General features: G+C 39.2%; 8 protein-coding genes across 11 annotated transcripts in view; 5 read left to right on the top strand and 3 right to left on the bottom strand.

Moving 5' to 3' along the window:
- Positions 1 to 6971, bottom strand: part of LOC106648983 (protein neuralized) — a 62684-nt gene extending 55713 nt beyond the window's left edge. Inside the window, exon 1 of the mRNA XM_023458587.1 lies at positions 6721 to 6971. Within this exon, the coding sequence (XP_023314355.1) occupies positions 6721 to 6790 (70 nt within the window). The 5' untranslated portion in view covers positions 6791 to 6971. The remainder of the gene's footprint in view (positions 1 to 6720) is intronic.
- LOC106648984 (glyoxylate/hydroxypyruvate reductase A-like) lies at positions 404 to 2527 on the top strand. Of its 2 annotated transcripts, XM_014366230.2 has the most exons (5): positions 404 to 633; positions 704 to 904; positions 1164 to 1544; positions 1615 to 2006; positions 2082 to 2527. In XM_014366230.2, the coding sequence occupies exons 2-5, from the start codon at positions 796 to 798 to the stop codon at positions 2211 to 2213; spliced, it is 1014 nt and encodes a 337-aa protein (XP_014221716.1). In that variant the 5' UTR covers positions 404 to 633; positions 704 to 795; the 3' UTR covers positions 2214 to 2527. The 2 variants fall into 2 exon arrangements, with proteins under 2 accessions (XP_014221716.1, XP_014221715.1); XM_014366229.2 differs by having other exon boundaries at positions 404 to 904.
- On the top strand, positions 2758 to 5599 carry LOC106648985. The gene is made up of 4 exons (XM_014366232.2): positions 2758 to 3832; positions 4497 to 4676; positions 4762 to 4876; positions 4959 to 5599. Exons 1-4 carry the CDS (start codon positions 3766 to 3768, stop codon positions 5095 to 5097), a joined length of 501 nt encoding a protein of 166 aa, XP_014221718.1. The 5' UTR covers positions 2758 to 3765; the 3' UTR covers positions 5098 to 5599.
- Positions 6972 to 7043: 72 nt separating the features above from the next.
- LOC106648805 (suppressor of fused homolog) lies at positions 7044 to 11132 on the bottom strand. Its single transcript, XM_014365906.2, has 6 exons — positions 10967 to 11132; positions 10163 to 10255; positions 8667 to 8991; positions 8124 to 8581; positions 7841 to 8048; positions 7044 to 7769 (listed from the first exon to the last, which is right to left on the bottom strand). The coding sequence occupies exons 1-6, from the start codon at positions 11116 to 11118 to the stop codon at positions 7707 to 7709; spliced, it is 1299 nt and encodes a 432-aa protein (XP_014221392.1). The 5' UTR covers positions 11119 to 11132; the 3' UTR covers positions 7044 to 7706.
- A 695-nt stretch (positions 11133 to 11827) lies between these two features.
- Positions 11828 to 12615, top strand: LOC106648806 (TM2 domain-containing protein CG11103). Its single transcript, XM_014365907.2, has 2 exons — positions 11828 to 12010; positions 12081 to 12615. The coding sequence occupies exons 1-2, from the start codon at positions 11853 to 11855 to the stop codon at positions 12496 to 12498; spliced, it is 576 nt and encodes a 191-aa protein (XP_014221393.1). The 5' UTR covers positions 11828 to 11852; the 3' UTR covers positions 12499 to 12615.
- A 58-nt stretch (positions 12616 to 12673) lies between these two features.
- Positions 12674 to 14826, bottom strand: LOC106648850 (translation initiation factor eIF-2B subunit beta). 3 transcript variants are annotated; one of them, XM_023458557.1, is made up of 7 exons: positions 14754 to 14826; positions 14337 to 14682; positions 14129 to 14221; positions 13767 to 14051; positions 13537 to 13693; positions 13017 to 13414; positions 12674 to 12922 (listed from the first exon to the last, which is right to left on the bottom strand). In XM_023458557.1, exons 2-7 carry the CDS (start codon positions 14444 to 14446, stop codon positions 12844 to 12846), a joined length of 1122 nt encoding a protein of 373 aa, XP_023314325.1. In that variant the 5' UTR covers positions 14447 to 14682; positions 14754 to 14826; the 3' UTR covers positions 12674 to 12843. The 3 variants fall into 3 exon arrangements, with proteins under 3 accessions (XP_023314325.1, XP_014221468.1, XP_014221469.1); XM_014365982.2 differs by having other exon boundaries at positions 14337 to 14787; XM_014365983.2 differs by having other exon boundaries at positions 14129 to 14215; positions 14337 to 14787.
- A 46-nt stretch (positions 14827 to 14872) lies between these two features.
- LOC106648710 (protein PBDC1) lies at positions 14873 to 15873 on the top strand. The gene is made up of 4 exons (XM_014365788.2): positions 14873 to 15036; positions 15234 to 15299; positions 15382 to 15441; positions 15511 to 15873. Exons 1-4 carry the CDS (start codon positions 15016 to 15018, stop codon positions 15856 to 15858), a joined length of 495 nt encoding a protein of 164 aa, XP_014221274.1. The 5' UTR covers positions 14873 to 15015; the 3' UTR covers positions 15859 to 15873.
- A 362-nt stretch (positions 15874 to 16235) lies between these two features.
- On the top strand, positions 16236 to 18055 carry LOC106648852 (aspartate--tRNA ligase, cytoplasmic). Its single transcript, XM_014365985.2, has one exon. It carries the CDS (start codon positions 16416 to 16418, stop codon positions 17850 to 17852), a length of 1437 nt encoding a protein of 478 aa, XP_014221471.1. The 5' UTR covers positions 16236 to 16415; the 3' UTR covers positions 17853 to 18055.
- The last annotated feature ends 22 nt before the right edge of the window (positions 18056 to 18077 follow it).

Raw genomic sequence — 18077 nt, 5'->3', positions numbered from 1 at the left:
CGCGATTTCTCGGGCCACTGCTGCTATTGGTCTGCCGCCGACTCGTGCGAAGTGTGGCTGGAGCAGCACTGCAGCAGTTCGCAATGTGCCAAATGTGACTGTGTATGTAGCCAGTAGCATGTGTATACACAACAACACTGTTGCGCGCAGACGTGGACGCTCTATCGTGACCTCTTCGACTCTCGCACACTCGATTCTCGCGTTTGGCTCATCGTTCGTTTTTCGATTTTAACACGAGCTCAACCAAAACGTTCTTTCCGTCTGTTTACTCATACGTATACTATATATGTGTAAGTGGCTCTGCAAACTATTATCATGCTCTGGGTGATTTTAGTTCGAGAAAAGATCTGCGCGCGATCTCGCGTGCCGTTGTTGCTGTTACAGCTTCGGTGAGAGAACTTTATTTTTGATTTACAAGTGTAAGCTCCACCGCGGCGCCCGCTTATTTATTGGACGCGCGAATTCGGGTTTCGAATGTTTTTTTTTTCGTTATACTTTCCGGGAATCGGCGTGTGGCATTGTTGAACTGCGAAATCGACTCTCGTGTTGCAATGCAATCCAGACGCCGCGGGGATATTTTCAAATTTAGGCGCATAATAACGAGATGAATCGTTAATTGGAGATACTATTCGTGTGAGTTAATTATAATCAAGTTGCGAACTCTGTTTTAAAAAAGTAATAACCGCAATTCGATAATGTCTAGTGATATCGTGCAATGTAGAATTAGCCTTGGACAAAAAACGAGTACCCCAGCGCAATGTGTACGCAAACCGAGATCAGTGAACGTTGCAGAAAATGACGACATCCGCGTGCAGCTCCGTGGCCGTTTTGTCGACGATTCCGCGCCTGTCTCAGCATTTGAAACTCGCTCTGCCGAACGTCAGCTTCACCGATGTTCTCGCAGGTAGGCCTGAGCACCGTAACGATCGTCGGAGCCAGTCAACTTTTTCGCTCGCTATTTATTCTCCATTTTGCATGCTTACTCGTTGATCTAGCCGATAAGAGCTGTCGCGTTTTCTACAATTTCGAGCTCGAGTAGTTATTATTGCAATTTTTTGAAACTTTATTTTTATTTTTTCTTTCCTGCATACGCTTTGATTTCGATCGCGGCCTTGGCTTTAACGATCATCCTGCAGTTATATCGTTTGTTTTTGCTTTTCCAGACGACAGCACGCGATCGAGACTGTCGAACGCCGAAATAATAGTAGCCGACGCCAATTTGCTCATTGGCCACGTAGAAAATTTACCGGCCACCAAATGGGTTCAAATGACCTGGGCAGGAGTGGAGGGCTTCGTGACGAAATTGCGCGACTCCAAGACGACCCCTCCGAATTTTCAAGTGACTCGTTTCAGCGGTCAGAGCTTCGGCTACGCCATGTCCGAGTACGTCGTCGCGCAGATCGTCAATTTCGAGCGCGACCAGAGAAGACAGTACGAGAATCAGAGCCGGGCCAAGTGGGAGCAGTCGGGCTGGGTATCGGATCACAGGAGGCTCTGCGAGTTGACCGTCGGTATATTGGGAGTCGGCGAGATTGGCGGTTTCCGTGAGTATCGCGACGACCTCGACTTGTCCTATACTCGGGAATTTGTCTAATTATTTTTACTTCATCGCAGTGGCTAAAGTTTTGAAAACTCTCGGAGCTCGAGTTTGGGGCATGTCCCGATCTCCTCCGGCAGAGATTTCTGAACAAGATTTCAAGCGAAGAAATTTGCATTATCTCGATGCGCACGTAACCGGCGCTAGTCTAGCAAAGCTGCTGGAAAGTTGCGATTACGTGGTGAACGTCATGCCCTCGACGGACTCGACCAGGGGCTTGTTGAACGGAGATGCGCTCAAGAGTTGTGCCGCCAGAGGCTCGGTATTCGTCAACATCGGCCGTGGCTCCGTAATCGACGAGTCCGACTTGATCAATGCTCTGGAGCGGAAGTGGATATCGGGTGCCATTCTCGATGTTTTCGAAAACGAGCCGCTCAGCGAGCATAGCAAATTGTGGTCGTTTCCGCAGGTAAAACACAATGGATTCGTCGATTGGATAATACATTATATCGAAAGCTAAAGTTTGATATTTTTTGATCTTTAGGTGACGATCTCGCCTCACGTGGCGGGCATCTCTAAGCCGGAAGATATAGCTCAGGTATTCGCGGCGAATTACGCAAGATACACGGCTGGAAAAAGTTTGCAAAATGTATTAGACCACAATCGCGGTTATTAGAGTTTATAAAATGTGTACGCTGTTATTATTACAGCGAAAAGGGGGATAAAAAAGAGGAGAAAAAGGCACAAATAAAAGTATGAAAAGAAAAGAGGAAGGCTTTACTCATTCAATGGACGTGTGCTGCCCTATACTCTCATACATTATACGAGCTCGAGAAGAAGTGTAAATAATTCAAGTTCTCGCTCGAAAGTATATAAGTGCGGGATTACAATGCAGAGCTTTGCTCGAGCTGGAATGCGTTACATGCAGGCGAGCGCTCGGCCGCAAGTACCACATCCACATCTTATAAATTACTGCAGCGTAATTATTGTAGCCCCTCGCTGTACGGCAATCGCAGTTACGAATCTCTCGCGCGAAAAAAAGCTCGCAGGATCTCCGCTGGAAATCAATATACGTAATGCGAGTATAAATGCAGGGAGGCGCGCACCGGACGACGAGCCAGCGAGCATGTGCTGGAAAAAGCATCGATTGAATTTCTCACCGTGTACAAACACGCGCCGCGTCGCTCCGAGAACAAAGCTCATGTGGTCCCATTCTGATACAAGGGGGTTCGCGATGTGTACACACGTTTCTCTGTAGCTACGGAAGTGTGTCGGTGTGTATGTACACACGGCTGTGCGTTTATACACGATTATATAGATATAGGTCGACTTGCGGCGCGCTGCGCACACGCAGGAGGCAGTTTTCCGTAGTCCGCGAGCTACGTTACGCGATCTACTCTTGTACACACACACACACACCCACCCACACATTAGACACGCATACATGTGTAGACTAGACGTGTTCCCTTGACTACCCTGCGGAGCACAGCAGACACACATTGTATTATTACACGAGCTCAACGAGCGACGCCAGACTCAGGCGTAGAGGCAGTTCATGTAGCACATTGGCCGCACCTGGTTGCCAACGGCCTGCACCTATCTACCCGCAAGCTCTCGTCTCGCCTCGTCTCGCTTCTCTCATTCTTCTCCCCGGTGGCGGGATCGCCTCAAGTGCGTCGTTGTCGCGTTTCCAATCATCTTGGCTGTTGCATCGCGAACCGCTTCTCTATAACTATGCCGATAATTCTTTAGAAAATCCATTTTCTTTCTTCTTCTCTCTCTCTCTCTCTATCTTTCTCTCTCGAATGCGACGCGCAAGAAGCATGATAATACATCGAACCCGCGCGAATCGAGCGCCCTGCAGTGTCGTCGTTTCCGCGCCGCAAAGTTCATCGGCCGCGATTTGCCGATGCAGTTGATGATCGCGTCGATGCCACATTCGGTCTTTCGGAACGAGTTTCACACTGACGCGTGCGAACACGATCGAGACGAAGCTGAGCTTTTTTTCTTACTTTTCCTCGGCCAAAGCTATTCGAATTTTGACGCGCGCGAGTTGCAGTGATTGCTAATAGCGACGTCCTATGGAATTAGATGCGTCGAACCAACGACCTCGAGTGACCCGATTTCCCGGACAAGCGACTGAGTTATTTAGCGATTTTGAATAATCGTTTAGTGCAGTGCGTGCTTTTACAGTGATTTTACTCGACAAATTCGTGAATACCGGTAAAATGAGTGTAATAAAGATTTTGGCTGTTCATTTCATTGCATTGATAACCATCAATAATTTTGTACAAGGTGAGTTGAATTTCAGTTAGTTGAGCGCTATGATACATTTGTATATTCTGTCCATCCTCGTGGTCGAGAGCACATTAATCGAAATTTGAAAAATATCAATGATTATAATTAGTAGATAATTCGTTTTTGAAAATCTTCAACGATTTTACTCACATTTTCTTGTAATGCAGAAAACCAAAGTCAATGAGAGAATTTTTTTCTTATAATTTTTCGTTGTAATCATAAAGTTTTATAATTAAGATCGAGTGTTTAATAAATGTAAGACCAAAATGCGGAAGTAATTGTCATACGTAATAATGTTGAAAAATGTTAAAAGAGATTCTGTCCCCTATATAATAATAGTCGCTTAGTCCCCTAAAAGACGAGTTAATTTTCCTCGTGCCGATATCTTGTTATACAGCTGCAGTGAATCATTTTCCTGTAATACAATATTTACGCACTTATCGATTCGCCTACATACGCAGAGCGGCAGGAGCTAAGTTTCATTATAATAGTCGATAAAGCCAAAGATCTCGCATGACGTGCCCGCGTTCAATTTTATGTTGAGGATGCAGTTCATTCAACTCGCTCCTTTCGTGCATTATTATTGGCACGTGACTTATTTAATGCGCGAAGCGATGCATAATTAAATTTCGAATGGAAAAAATTGTTGTATTTTCCACAGATGTGGAGGGAATCGCTTGCTACATGTGCAAATCCGTGAACGGCAGTTATCCTCCTTGCGACGATACTTTTCACAACAATCAGACGGACAATTTACTAGCCAGCCCCTGCTTTAGTGGCCGAAAGGGACGTATCGGCTCGTTTCCGGCTTCGCATTGCAACAAGCTCACGGGTGTTTACGGTGAGTTTCTTCGCTTTTATCAAACAATTAGATACGTTTATTGCTCGCATGAAATACGTAACGAGTTGCGATCTACGATCGGCAGGCGACGATGGCTCGACGATCACGATAAGATTTTGCTCTCTGGACAGCGGCTCGTTGACGATCGATTCCGAGCTCGTCAGAAGCTCCAGTTGTGGCGGCTTCGTATTAGACGGGAGGTAAGCGTGGCTCTATTCCGCATTCGTCATGCGGCACTTATATGCTTCATCTTCTATTCACTACATAATTTTTTTTTTATAGACACGTACACGGATGCGCTATGTCGTGCAATGATAACGACGGCTGCAATTCGGCCATTCGATCGATGAGCTCATCGATTGTCACGATCGCTACAGCCACATCTCTGTCGCTCTTCGCTTTCGCAGTTGTGAGCGCGTAAACAAAAAATTGAAAAAGAAATACTCACGTTACCTGTGCACTGCCACCTGCGGCTACTAAATATAACAATATATTTCTGTCGTGTTACAATCGAAGAACAATAATTTTATATTTACAGCCTTTTGCTAATCGAGCGTTGTATATGTTAAGCACGCGACGATTCAAATATGTGTGTAATATTCTTTCATCGAAGACTGTTTAGAAATAATTGACCAAGATTCATCAAACGAAGCAGAACTCTTTTATCGTTGGCCAATTTTTTGAGGACGAGCCACAATCAAAAATGTTTGCTTGCATTCATAAGGACGACAGTATAATATTATAATGTACATTTTGTAACTATATGATAAATTATAAATATTTTACACAATCACAGCAATACAACTGCCTTACTCAAATGTAAATTATAAAAAATACTCAGCCATGGGTGTAAACGAATGAACTATAAATATATATATTATTATAAATCTCTAATTGTGTGAAATCTTCGACACGAGTGTAAGCGCGGGCACGCATATTCAAGTATATTTTAAGTCTTTTTACGCAATCTATACATTATCGTCGAGAAAATAAAAGAAAATTTACTACAAAGACTCGTGGGTCAGATTTCCCCCTTTTTTAATGCGCAAGTTTACATATACAGGACCTCGAGGTTGCTGAAAGTTTTTTTCGACAAAAAAAAAAACGAATATCAATGCGACGGTGCTTACGCTGACGTTCAGTAGCGAAATTCACGTGCCATCCCTCGACGCGCGCTCCGTGTCTTATCGCGTACTTTAAAACCGGGAAAATTTCGTTTTAGTCTATTAAACCTAAAAACAAAACTAGCCAGAGTAAAATCATGAATCAGCGCTGTACGAAATTGCCGGTACGGGCCGTTAACAAGAATCGCGAAGTAGCCGATGATCGTGCCCAAGTCGTCGCGCAACCCCAACAGCGTCAGCTGCAGCAGCAGCAGGACGAAATGCCGGAGCAAGTCGACGAGTGTGTGGCCATCATGGAAACGACGACGATCACGGACTACGGCAAAACTCCGGCGAACACGGTAAGATTTGCCTTTTCAATGCGCAGACACATTGCGAAATAGCGTATCAATCGTTATCGCGTCCCAGGGCACCCGATTCTCGCGGATGCTCGCGTGGCCCATCAAACTGCTGCAGCAGTTGGGCTGCAGGGTGACTCTGGAACTCGGCCGATTGCTCGACGACAAGGTGTCGAACGCCAACTCCGAAGACCCCATCAAATACCTCAAGAACATCGCGTCCTTCGTGATTTGTCTCGTCATCGTTAAGCACTACTCGGATTACATCGATAATGTTGGTGTCCGATGGAGCGATCTCGTTTTTCGCGCGCATTAATCAATTCAACTTGATACGACAATCGTAACGACGTTACAGATGATCGAGACATTCATAATCGCCTCTTACGAAGAGATAACGCACTTGTTCAGGCTGCTGAACAATTTGGAGTGCAAAGATTTCGACACGATAGGGGCATTCTGCATAGTCGTATTGTTCTGGATCGGAGCTTATCGCATCGTGCGCAACATAATTGTCAAAATAGCCGAGGCCCCGAAATTATGCAGCTAACCACGGTAATAATCTATTTGTGTTTGTATACGTACCTTGCGGTTGTGCCTCTTTGCGTCTCCATCGCCTTCTCCACGAGGAAAAGTTAACTCCGAATATCCTCATTATAAAAAGAAAAAAAAACTATTTAATCACCATCACTGTGCACGGCACTTTAGAAAGTCTTATGAACACGTGTCAAACAATTATGAATCCTTGTTTACAGGTATTCGCTCTGTGGGTCACGCATTGCAGTAAGCTAGAGCTTCTGTTTGTTTTGGTGTTGTACATCGTACGAAGATAATTGATGGAGCTATTTGATTTATAAATGAAAATTCTGTACGGAGGTTATGTGTATATAAACAACATTTTATTATTATTATAATAATAATAATTATATACACACTTGTATGGTATAAAATAACTTTAGAATATCTATTTAAAGATCTAATTATTCTATATACAATATATTGTCTATCATTTTCTTACACGTGCTTAAAATATGGTTATTTTATTTTAGTTTTCTTCTCTCGACGTTAGGAGTACAAGTATGAATACGTCGAAACATGGGTACATCGAAGTACATTTCGTGTAAACATGAAAATCGTAGTCGATAAAAAATAGTCATCTATGCTCATTGGGGGCTAAATTATCGTGTCTCTAGTAAATACGAAATAAGTGTAAAGATAGCACTGATGGATCAATTGCCCGTACATTCTGTGCATGTTATGATTCCCAACAGCTAACATTTCCATGATTATGAATGTTATAATGCACGAGTAAAATATTCTAATTAAACTTGCAATTATAAGTAAATTTATAAAAATTATTCTTAAGGCCGAATACATTCGCGATAAGGCCACTGCGTAATACTTTGATTTGACTCAGCTTAAAAAAAATTTGCAATTGATTTTATGGAAATTCATAAAAAAAGTTTATGAACCGATGAAGAGATGATTATTTAAATAAACGACCTCCAGTCGATTATTCAATCACTTGAACAAAGTTTCTTTTTTTCATAAGAATGAAGCGTCAGTTTCTTTTACTCGACTATTGTAATTTTCAATCTGCGCTCGGGCCAAGAGAATGTTTTTGGTAATTGTAGCTGGAAAAATACGATTTAATTATTTATAGACGTGTGTATAATAATAGTCATAATAATATTCAGTTTATTACTTGTTGTGAGCCATCAAGAATTTGTAGTTCCTGGGCCATTGTCTCTGCTAATTCGTCGGAAAGAAGAATCTGTAGCCAAGGAGACTGGAAGACGTATGGATTTTCTGTCGTTGCTATCGCACCGCTAACCGTCGATGCAACAAATGTGATTGCTGCATTCGTTATGAATGATTTGAAAGTAAAGTGTCGCCCGTGCATGATTCTTCCTCTGTAAAAATTAAAAAAAACACGATGAAAAAATATTCATGTACATAGAATAGCTTTCAAACAATTAAATTCTTACTTTATCGCCAACGGAAGTATCGATCCAGCCTCGCGATTGAACGTCAAATGAACTCCATCTAATTTAACGATCGGTACATTTTCGGATTCTGATTGCAGCTCTGGATCCTCGGCGGACATCTGCGATACCGATCTTAAATTCGATTCGTCCTCGTCATCCGAGTCTTGTTTTAACGTGTCCCTATATTTTTCTTTGTCAACGTCTTTGTGCATTCGTTCCCACCAACATTTGGCGGTGACCGCGCAAAGATCCGAACCCTCGCGCTCTATACCCATGCGGATTTTTTCTGCCACCGTTGAATCCTCTTCCATTATGGATTTTACTCGTCGTGGGTTAGTTATGAGCCAGGGACCACAGATTTGACTACTTTTCAAGAGCTCCAATACACCGAGTCCGTTCCAATGCTGAGCCGCTTGAAGTTCTTGCGCTGTTATGCCCACAATTTGTAAAAATGATACCTGTATGAGGAATAGGTTTTATTTGGTGATGAGATATTTTTAAGGTATTTAAAAAAAATGGCATTGAAAGGGCTAAGAGTCGTACCGTTCCGTGTGGCGAATTAAAAGTACGAAGCTGTGGGTCTTCGGCCACCAATATTTCGTTGATTTTGCCGGGTCCGGCGTGTATTCCCGCGGTAGAGTCCAACGGCGAGTGCTGAGCCACGTGATCGCCCGGATAGAGTATGTTGCCCGACGAAAAGATGTATTTGCTGAGCTCCTGCATCATTTGGGCCGGCCACGGTGGCGGCGTGTGCTGACCAGGCTCGCGCAGCAGTCGGAACGTGAGCTCGAAACCGAAGCCGCTCGCCCGCGGCGGATTCGATCGTTTGTGCACTCGATTGTCGCCGTGAAGATCTGTCAGTCCTAGGCTGGGAACAGACGTTATGTTTTACGATACGATTGTTATGATTTACAATTGATCGAGCGACTTTTCACTCGCAGCTATATTTACATGGGCTATCTAAATTTTTCTTATGCCTCAAGGGTTAAAAACGAGAAATCTTCATTTCCGGTACGTATATAAACAAAGATCTTAACACGCGTCTGCACTCAAGGCTCGAATCTTACATCGTACTTGATATTTTTCTTCTTTTTGGCTCTTTTTCCCCGTGGCAGTTATTATTAGCAAAGGAAGAGTGTGAATATGAGAGAAGCACTTGAGAGCAGGGGATTTATTTCCCTATAAAAATACATATGGCTCAGTAAATTAAGTAATTTTTGCACATCACATTGTAAAACTTTAAAATATTAATTGTTATTTTAAATATTTTAATTAATATTTATATTTACAGGCTCACGAACTGCATCGTACGAAAATGTTTGTAATATTTATATTAAAAATGACAATTGTATTTTAAGAATAGAATAATGTTTTATCAGATCTAAAGAATATTTAAGTAAATTTTTTTTTTGAATTATTTATTTACCGGTCAGTGGCCAATAATTTTCAGAAATGTAGCAATCTGTGTATTAGAAAACGAAACGAATTAATATCAGAGTTGTTAAATCCATAATCTCGAGATGTCTACGAAGGGCCGAAGAGCATCTAATTTAAGAAGAGACGCTTTCGTGCATTAGAAAATTTCCCCCTTTCCAACTTTGTTTTAATCTTTTGGAAATGGAGAGAAAAGACGACGAAAAAAAAAGGAAGGAAGGAACACATAAGACGAGTTTTTCTGACAGGGGCGCGTGCCGTCGATTGATATTTATTTTTAGAATTACTCGCACGACGACGTTATAAGTTAGTCTCTGCGGTGACTGTCACGAGTTTCCGATAAAAATCTCCGACGCATCTTACGTTCATGATTCGCAGTAAATCACGACGAATAAAATAGCTGTCACGTTATTATTTTCTCTGCTGCGTGAAAAGCGACAAAGATGCAATTTTTGTCCTTTCCACATCATCCACATGGTCGATTTATTATAATAATAAAGAAAAGACGCGCTATGGGTTCTCCAGCGAGGCAGAAGATAATTGCGTGGATCGTGTGTGTACCTATACTCCCTAGTAAATAAAGAAAAGAAGATTCGCTTACTCACCTGACATAATGCCAATGCGGTGGAACTCCGAGCTCCGGACAGCCGGGATTTTCGAACATGCTCACGTAGTCCAATGGATCCGGACCACCCAGCCTGAAAACACACACACACATAACGGGCATGTCATTGTTTTTCCAGAGCAAAAATTTGCCATACAGGAGTATCGCATTTGCGAGTCTACATGGCGGCATGCGCAGCTCGGATCGCGTATAAAAATCGCGATTACTCGGAATCGGCTGCAGTAACAGCGAGTAATATTTTTAAATAAATATATATAATCATCGTCTTGGTCGTCGCATCGTCGACGGCGTGCGCTGCGAAATCTTACTCCCGCTGTCGCGCCTTATTTTGACAACAAAAGTCTGTATGTAAAGTTAACATGCTGCTGCTACGACTGCTACTGCTGCATGCATAGTCGTCTCCCGCGCGGTGGCCGCGATTAATCAAGATAAGGAGCTCGCACTTATATATACAGCCGTAAAAAAAAACGTTCGTAATGATGCTTTTTCGGTATATGCGCGTGGTTACATCGAAAAAACGGAAAGTACGCCTTTTTTCTTTGCGCAGACACACACAAAAGCCGAGAACGTGCGACCACCCAAGATGCCCCCATCGACGGCGGCGGCGACGACGACAAGCAACAAGTATATTACACGATCATACTGCATGCGCGAGTATACGTGTAGATTATGATGTATCGCGAGTATACATGAGCGAATACGCGAGAGTTGGCGTAGCCATGAGCTGCCTGTATTGCAGCGAGCCGTGGACGATGGACGGCGGGACGTTCCGCACTAAACTCACCAGTACTTGACGACGGCCGTGACGGTGAGAGGATTCGGCTGGTCCGGATAAACCCGATCGCAGATCTGGTGTATGGACTCGATGCCCGCCGGGGTTCGAAATTGGCTGACGGGGTCGCGCTTCATATTGCAGATCTCCATTGCCGGTTGCATCTGTGCACGATATTTTTCCACCACAAATTCGACGCGAGATCAACGAGACTTCCAAGCTTAAAGGTTATATATAAATATATTTGTGTGTATATGCCGTGGGTGCGAACAGAGTGCGGAGGAGATGCGTCACAGGCAAGTACCGAGCTGACACTAGTCTGTGTGTAAGGCCTGAGTCTGACTGCTGCTCCGAAAGCGAACGTGCTCCGCCACTCATTGGCTCTTCTCGAGTTCTGAACCTTCCTTCTATTTTACGCATCGCAGGCGGTGCACATTGCAGCCAAGGCGGTACGAAAGGACGCTGCACCGCGTCGACCAACTCGTAGCATATACATCTCTCGCGCATATACTGACATATCCCTTATAAGATAGGCCTGTTTGAATACAATCGTCTACTTGTGTGCGTATCTCTCGCTTATTATTGTGCTGGTGTCGTGCAGCTGCGCTTAGCCTACTAGTTACTACACTGACACGAGTGCGACGACTTGCAGAGACATAAGAAAAGAGTGGGAGACTCTTTATACTCATAGGGCTTGTGGTTTGTTTGTATTAGGTATATTCAACCAAACAAGCATGTTCTACGTTTGTATTATTTGAGATATACAGTCCAAAAACAAAATTCGGTAAACTTGGTGTTATTTTTATCAAGTTTTAATACGCATAACGTATGCTCGAAGTATTCTCACAGAATCATTGCTGCTTTGCAATTAATTGAAAATGTTCGATTTTGACAACTAATGAAAATGGGTATCTTTGCATCAATAAAGTTTGTATCTGTTGTATTGATTCTTATAATCCATCAATTGTCTGGGCTGGTCTTACAACCTGTTCAACCACGTACGGAGTCACAACCAGAATATAGACCAGAGGGACCTCTAGTCCTCTGTAAATTTCTGTAAGTAACTTTTCAATAGTTATCAACTCTTTGCTATTTTATGATTAATCAAGTGTTGAATATTTAACAGGCCCAAAGAATTCATCGAATGTGATGACCCTATTGACCACAAAGGCAATAAGACTGCCAAAGATGAAGCTGGAATGGGTTGTGTAAAGTTTGGTGGCTCTCGCTATGAAGACGTTGAACGCACCAAAGTTTTTTGTACAGTCTTACCTGATATTGAGTGTCACGGGTGCAAAACATTTTTACGAGATGGAGTTCCTTGCATCAAATATAGTGGGCATTACTTCACGACAACATTACTGTATAGCATATTATTAGGTTTCCTTGGCATGGACCGATTTTGTTTGGGACAAACTGGAACTGCAGTTGGAAAGTTATTAACTCTTGGTGGTATTGGAGTTTGGTGGGTTGTAGATGTGATTTTATTAGTTACAAATTCTTTACAACCTGAAGACGGAAGTAATTGGAATCCATATGTTTGAACATAACATGATCCCACTGTATGAAATAGTTGTAAATACACAAAGTTTATTTCTACTGTTTTTATTGCATTCAAATAAGTTTTTTTGTTTTTTAAAACGTTGTATTATCTATTATTATTGTATAGATTATGAATTTTCTACTTTGAGATAATTTATTGAATAAAAAAACACATTGTACAGTTTTAATAAAAATGTATATTTTCTTAATACAATTATATTTTAATATTAAAACTTTACTTATCATAAAACAACAGTACAGTAAGTTTTTGTAAGACAATTCAAATGTTACATTGACAGTCTCGATATTTACACTTTGAAATAGATTCCTTCAAAACTTTGTATGTATCACAAATTCAGATTATGATCGGCTGGATGGTACAATTCACTGATGTACCGATAAAAGTACGAGGGTGCATTTCCTCCTCTACATGGAAAAGATAATTTAACATATCAGTTAATTGTATGTTAATAAATTATTAAAGTTTTAAGTATAATTATATTAATCTATAATTATTTACCTGTCTGATATGAAAAGTGTGACTAATTCAGGTGGTACATAGTCAAATACTGGATTAATTATTGTACACCTATCTGCCAAACTTGCATCGTCGGGATTAACAACGCCTTGTGTTGGTGCCATGACTTTATGAAAATAATTATTTGCTTCAAAAGCATCTTTTTCCGTTGGACATAATTTATAAAGTGGTACAAGTACAATAACAGGTATTGAGTAATAGTTAGCTGCTAATGCTAAGGGGTGAGAACCAGTGTAAGCTCTTAAACCACCCGAAGCCATCACTGCATTGGTACCAATTATTACTTTATTGACACGAGACATCATCGCAAAAATAGCTGCATCTGATATTAATGTAGTTTGAATGTTTGCTTTTGATAAATTTGATGCCATATCATGACCCTGAAAAGTAAGTAGTTATCTTAAGATTTTTTTTGTACTGAATTAAAACTTTGATTAAAATATATTTTAAACTACGTTTCACTGGATAATTGTCAATATAAATGTAATTAATAATTTATTACCCCTAAAAGTGGTAAACCAGCAGCAACAATAACTTCAAAAGTTCTGGTTTGTGCAGCTTTTTTCAGAAAATCTTCAACCAATTTTGAATAACCCAAAGTCATGATAATCTCATTAGCATGTAAGTGCTGTTTAGCTTGTTGAATGATGTTTTCTTTGCTAAAATACAAAATAAAACCAATGATAAAATAAAAATTTATTTAGGGCAGTGACATTTTTCATTGATATATACCAAGTTTCCAGTTCTGTTACAAATTCATTAATGTGATCAATAATAGATGTTTTTAATGTAGGCACTATTTTAGAATAGTCTATGTCTTTAGTTCTCCTTTCTGAAGTCATAGTTTTTTTCAAGGAGTTTGAAGTATCTTTTTCCCCGGTCTTGCTTTCCAAATCTTCAATATACTCTTCTCTGATAATATGAAGTATTCTCTTAATCATATTAGATGTACAAGTTTCTGTTGGATCAGCTTCCATCAAATGATCGCCATTCATATGAATCAAATCAATCAATTCTCTATAATTAATAATTATGGTTTAAAAAAAAATTTAATTCCTTAATATTATAAAAATATGATAAATTTTTGTACACACTTCGCAGATGTCCATCGATCATTCATTACAACATCTTTAAGAGAAGCTACGGTTCTAAACACAACTTCTGATGCACTTTTGTGAGATCTATAACTAAAAGGCAAATAAATTACGATAATCATTTATGATTTAAACTTCATTATTTGAATTTCCTGCAGAAATATAAAATTCGAAAATACAATAACCCAGATGTAATTTTTAAACTTACGAGGCATTTGATAATTCTTTAGCAAAGAGTGCAACACTTTTATTAATTTTGAAATCATTTTCATCATTCGTTGAGGAAGAACTGTTCAACTGAGAATCTGATGTTGCCATAATTAATTTTTATTAATTGTTAATTATACAGAACACCACACTGAGGTAACAAATGAATACAAACAGTATTTTTGGTTAATTGCAGTGCCAACACTGCCAACTGCAGCTGTTGCGGATACAAGAATGCCGACTGGACGACTCCGCTAGTGGAATTGTGCCCAGTGACATAGATAACCTTTTAGGGGGCGGGAACCGCGTAGAGTAGTTTAAAATTTCAATTTAATTACAATTTTATTCTACAATGAAAATAAATTATAAAATAATTAGCTCAGAAAATTATCAAATCAAAACCAAAATGATGACGAACACAAAACATTTCATGGAATCATCTAAATCTCGAAAAGAAATGTCAAGTTTCAATTGTCCAACACTTAGCAGAATACATTTTGAATATTTGACACCACGCCACACCAGACGTCACTGTGTCATGCCCATGTGTTGTGACCTGCAATGAGCTCATACTCTCGTGGTGCGTCAAGTTGTTGATATTCAGAAATTTCGAAAAATTGGTATTAATTTAAATTAAGAGTTTTTTTATTTAAGCGTGACAGTGAATTATTTATATAATCATGGCCAATATTGGAGACGTTGTAAGTACAATACACAATTACTTCAACAATTGAATACAATACAACTTATATTCCTTATAACCTATCTATCTCAACCAAGTGAAAACTTTAATGAAAAGAATATCATAATTTTATAATCTTTATACATTTATAATTATAATAATACATGTTAATTGTAATTGTTAATTGTTAATGTGGATTTAAATTTTTCATTTTAGTCTGCCAATCAACTTATGACTGGAGCAAGTGTTCTGTCACGACCTGCTGAAGAATTTGAAAATGATGTAAGTAAACGCAGCCACATCATTTATACAATAATTATAAATTATGGAAAAAATTAATAAAATATTTTCTTACTGTAAATAGCAAACAATTGAAGCTATGTGGGCAATGAAGTGTATGCAACATGCAAACATTTATTTTAATGTGAGTATTAATTTTTAATATTGATTAATTTTTTATTCAAAATGATCAAGAAAAAAATCTTTTTTACAGCTCTTAAGTTCAGTTGATCCAAAAAATTTAAAACTCACACCTCATGATGATGTCATTTACAAAGCATTTAGAGACCTCTTTCCAGATTTTAAAATTGATGTTATTAATGAAGATGAGCTTAAATCGCCAGCTAGCAAAGAGAAGTGGAGACCATTTTGTGAAAAATTCAAAGATACTGTGGAGGACTATAGTTTTGGTACATTAATCAGGGCTGACTGCAAAGAAGATTATAGTCAAGAAAATAGTATCCTCACAACAAGAATACAATTTATTGCAATAGAAACAGCAAGAAATAGAGAAGGTTTCAATGACATCGTAAGAAGCAAATTTTCAACGCCAAAATGTTGACAAACTTGATATCTTAGTTTTTTAATTTTTTATGTTGTGTAATTTAATATAATTTTATAAATAAATACAACAATGAATTTACTCTATTGTTTATCACGATTTTTTCCTTTTAACCTTTTTCTTATGTTATTTGTTTATTTCGTGCGTAATTATTCTAGCATTAGATTTTAAGATTTAATTTAATTTTCATCTTTTTTGTATAACTTAATTTTTCCCAGTTATAAAATATAAAAATCTATTTTATTAATTTCAACAGTTAATCAAAAAAAAAAATTACGTATACAATTCAAGTCCATCAGTAATTGATGCGCAAACGCATCTGAAAGTTTTATTATTGAATGACAAGATGACTCAATTCATGATTTTGTGGAATAATACCGTAACCGAATTTCGAGACGACGACCGGTGTTGGCGAGCGTGTCGCCTGTATATTTCGCAGTATCGTGGTTATATCTACTATTCATAGTTGTTACATCTTAGTGCTACTGCGGCATTTGCCACGTGCAGATCAAAGTTATAAGTACCAGATACAATTATTTTGAAGATTTTTGATAAACATGACACCTCAACCTGTTTCTTTGTGCGCCGGAGATGAGCTTCATCCAGACAGGACGTTCGTCAACATTAAAGATGTGGACAGTTCTTACGCTGGAAAGAATGTGTGGATCAGAGCAAGGTTGCATACAAGCAGAGGCAAGGGCAAAACTTGTTTTGTTGTATTTAGACAACAGTACCATACAATACAAGGCTTAGCTGTTGTTGATGATAAAAACATCACCAAACAAGTTGTGAAATTCATTTCTGGAATAAGCAAAGAGTCCATAATCGATGTACATGCTAAAGTTCAAAATGTTCCTAAGCCTGTTGAGTCTTGTACCCAAAAAGATGTTGAATTACTCATCGAAGAGTTTCTTGTTGTGAGTCTGGCAGAACCCCAATTGCCATTACAAATTGAAGATGCTGCAAGACCTGTGACTGAAGATGATGAAAACAATTTAAACATCAAAGTAAATCAAGATACAAGATTAGATAACAGAGTACTGGATCTCAGAACACCTGCCAATCAAGCTATCTTTAGATTGGAAGCTGGAGTTTGCAAACTTTTCAGAGATGTTTTGACAGAAAAAGGATTTGTAGAAATTCATACTCCAAAAATTATATCTGCTGCTAGCGAAGGAGGTGCTAATGTATTTACTGTTTCATACTTTAAAGGTTCTGCATACTTAGCTCAATCTCCTCAGTTATATAAACAAATGGCTATTGCTGCTGATTTTGAAAAAGTTTTTACTGTTGGTGCTGTATTCAGGGCTGAAGATTCTAATACTCACAGGCATTTGACAGAATTTGTTGGTCTTGATTTGGAAATGTCATTCAAATATCATTATCATGAAGTTATGAATACTATTGGACAACTGTTTACTGAAATATTCAAAGGTCTGCAAACTTCTTACCAAAGTGAAATTGAAATTATTAATCAACAATATAAAGTTGAACCATTCAAGTTTTTGGATCCGCCACTCAAACTTGAGTTTCCTCAAGCAGTCAAGTTACTGAGAGAAGCTGGAGTAGAAATGGGCGATGAAGATGATTTATCAACACCTAGTGAAAAGCTTTTAGGAAAAATTATCAAGGCTAAATATGATACTGACTTTTACATGCTTGATAAATATCCATTGGCAGTCAGACCCTTTTATACAATGCCTGACCCTAACAACCCTAAAGTTTCTAATTCTTACGACATGTTTATGAGAGGTGAAGAAATTATATCCGGAGCCCAAAGAATTCATGTTCCTGAATTATTGATTGAAAGAGCCAAACATCATGGAGTAGATATAGACAAAATCAAGTCATATATCGATGCTTTTAGATATGGATGCCCACCCCATGCTGGTGGTGGAATTGGAATGGAACGTGTTGTAATGCTTTATCTTGGATTAGATAATATTCGCAAGACATCTCTGTTTCCTCGTGACCCTAAGCGAGTTACACCTTAAAAAGATAAAAGCCATCTTACATATTGAATTTATTCATTGCCTAAATACCAGGAAGAAAAATTTTTAAAAGAAACCAGACTTGTAAAAAATTATGATAAATTCATAATTTTTACAGAAATTGGCTCTAAGACAATTACTTTGTTCCATGTAATATTTTATGAAATGTTTATACAAAAAATAAAGTGTTAATGATATAAAAATAATATACTTCTAATTATTCTCAGT

This window comes from Trichogramma pretiosum, unplaced genomic scaffold (assembly GCF_000599845.2).
Source record: "Trichogramma pretiosum strain Unisexual culture from Peru unplaced genomic scaffold, Tpre_2.0 scaffold33, whole genome shotgun sequence".
Classification (NCBI taxonomy): domain Eukaryota; kingdom Metazoa; phylum Arthropoda; class Insecta; order Hymenoptera; family Trichogrammatidae; genus Trichogramma; species Trichogramma pretiosum.
Note: the sequence above shows the minus strand (reverse complement) of the source record. Positions and strands in the feature narration are given on the sequence as shown.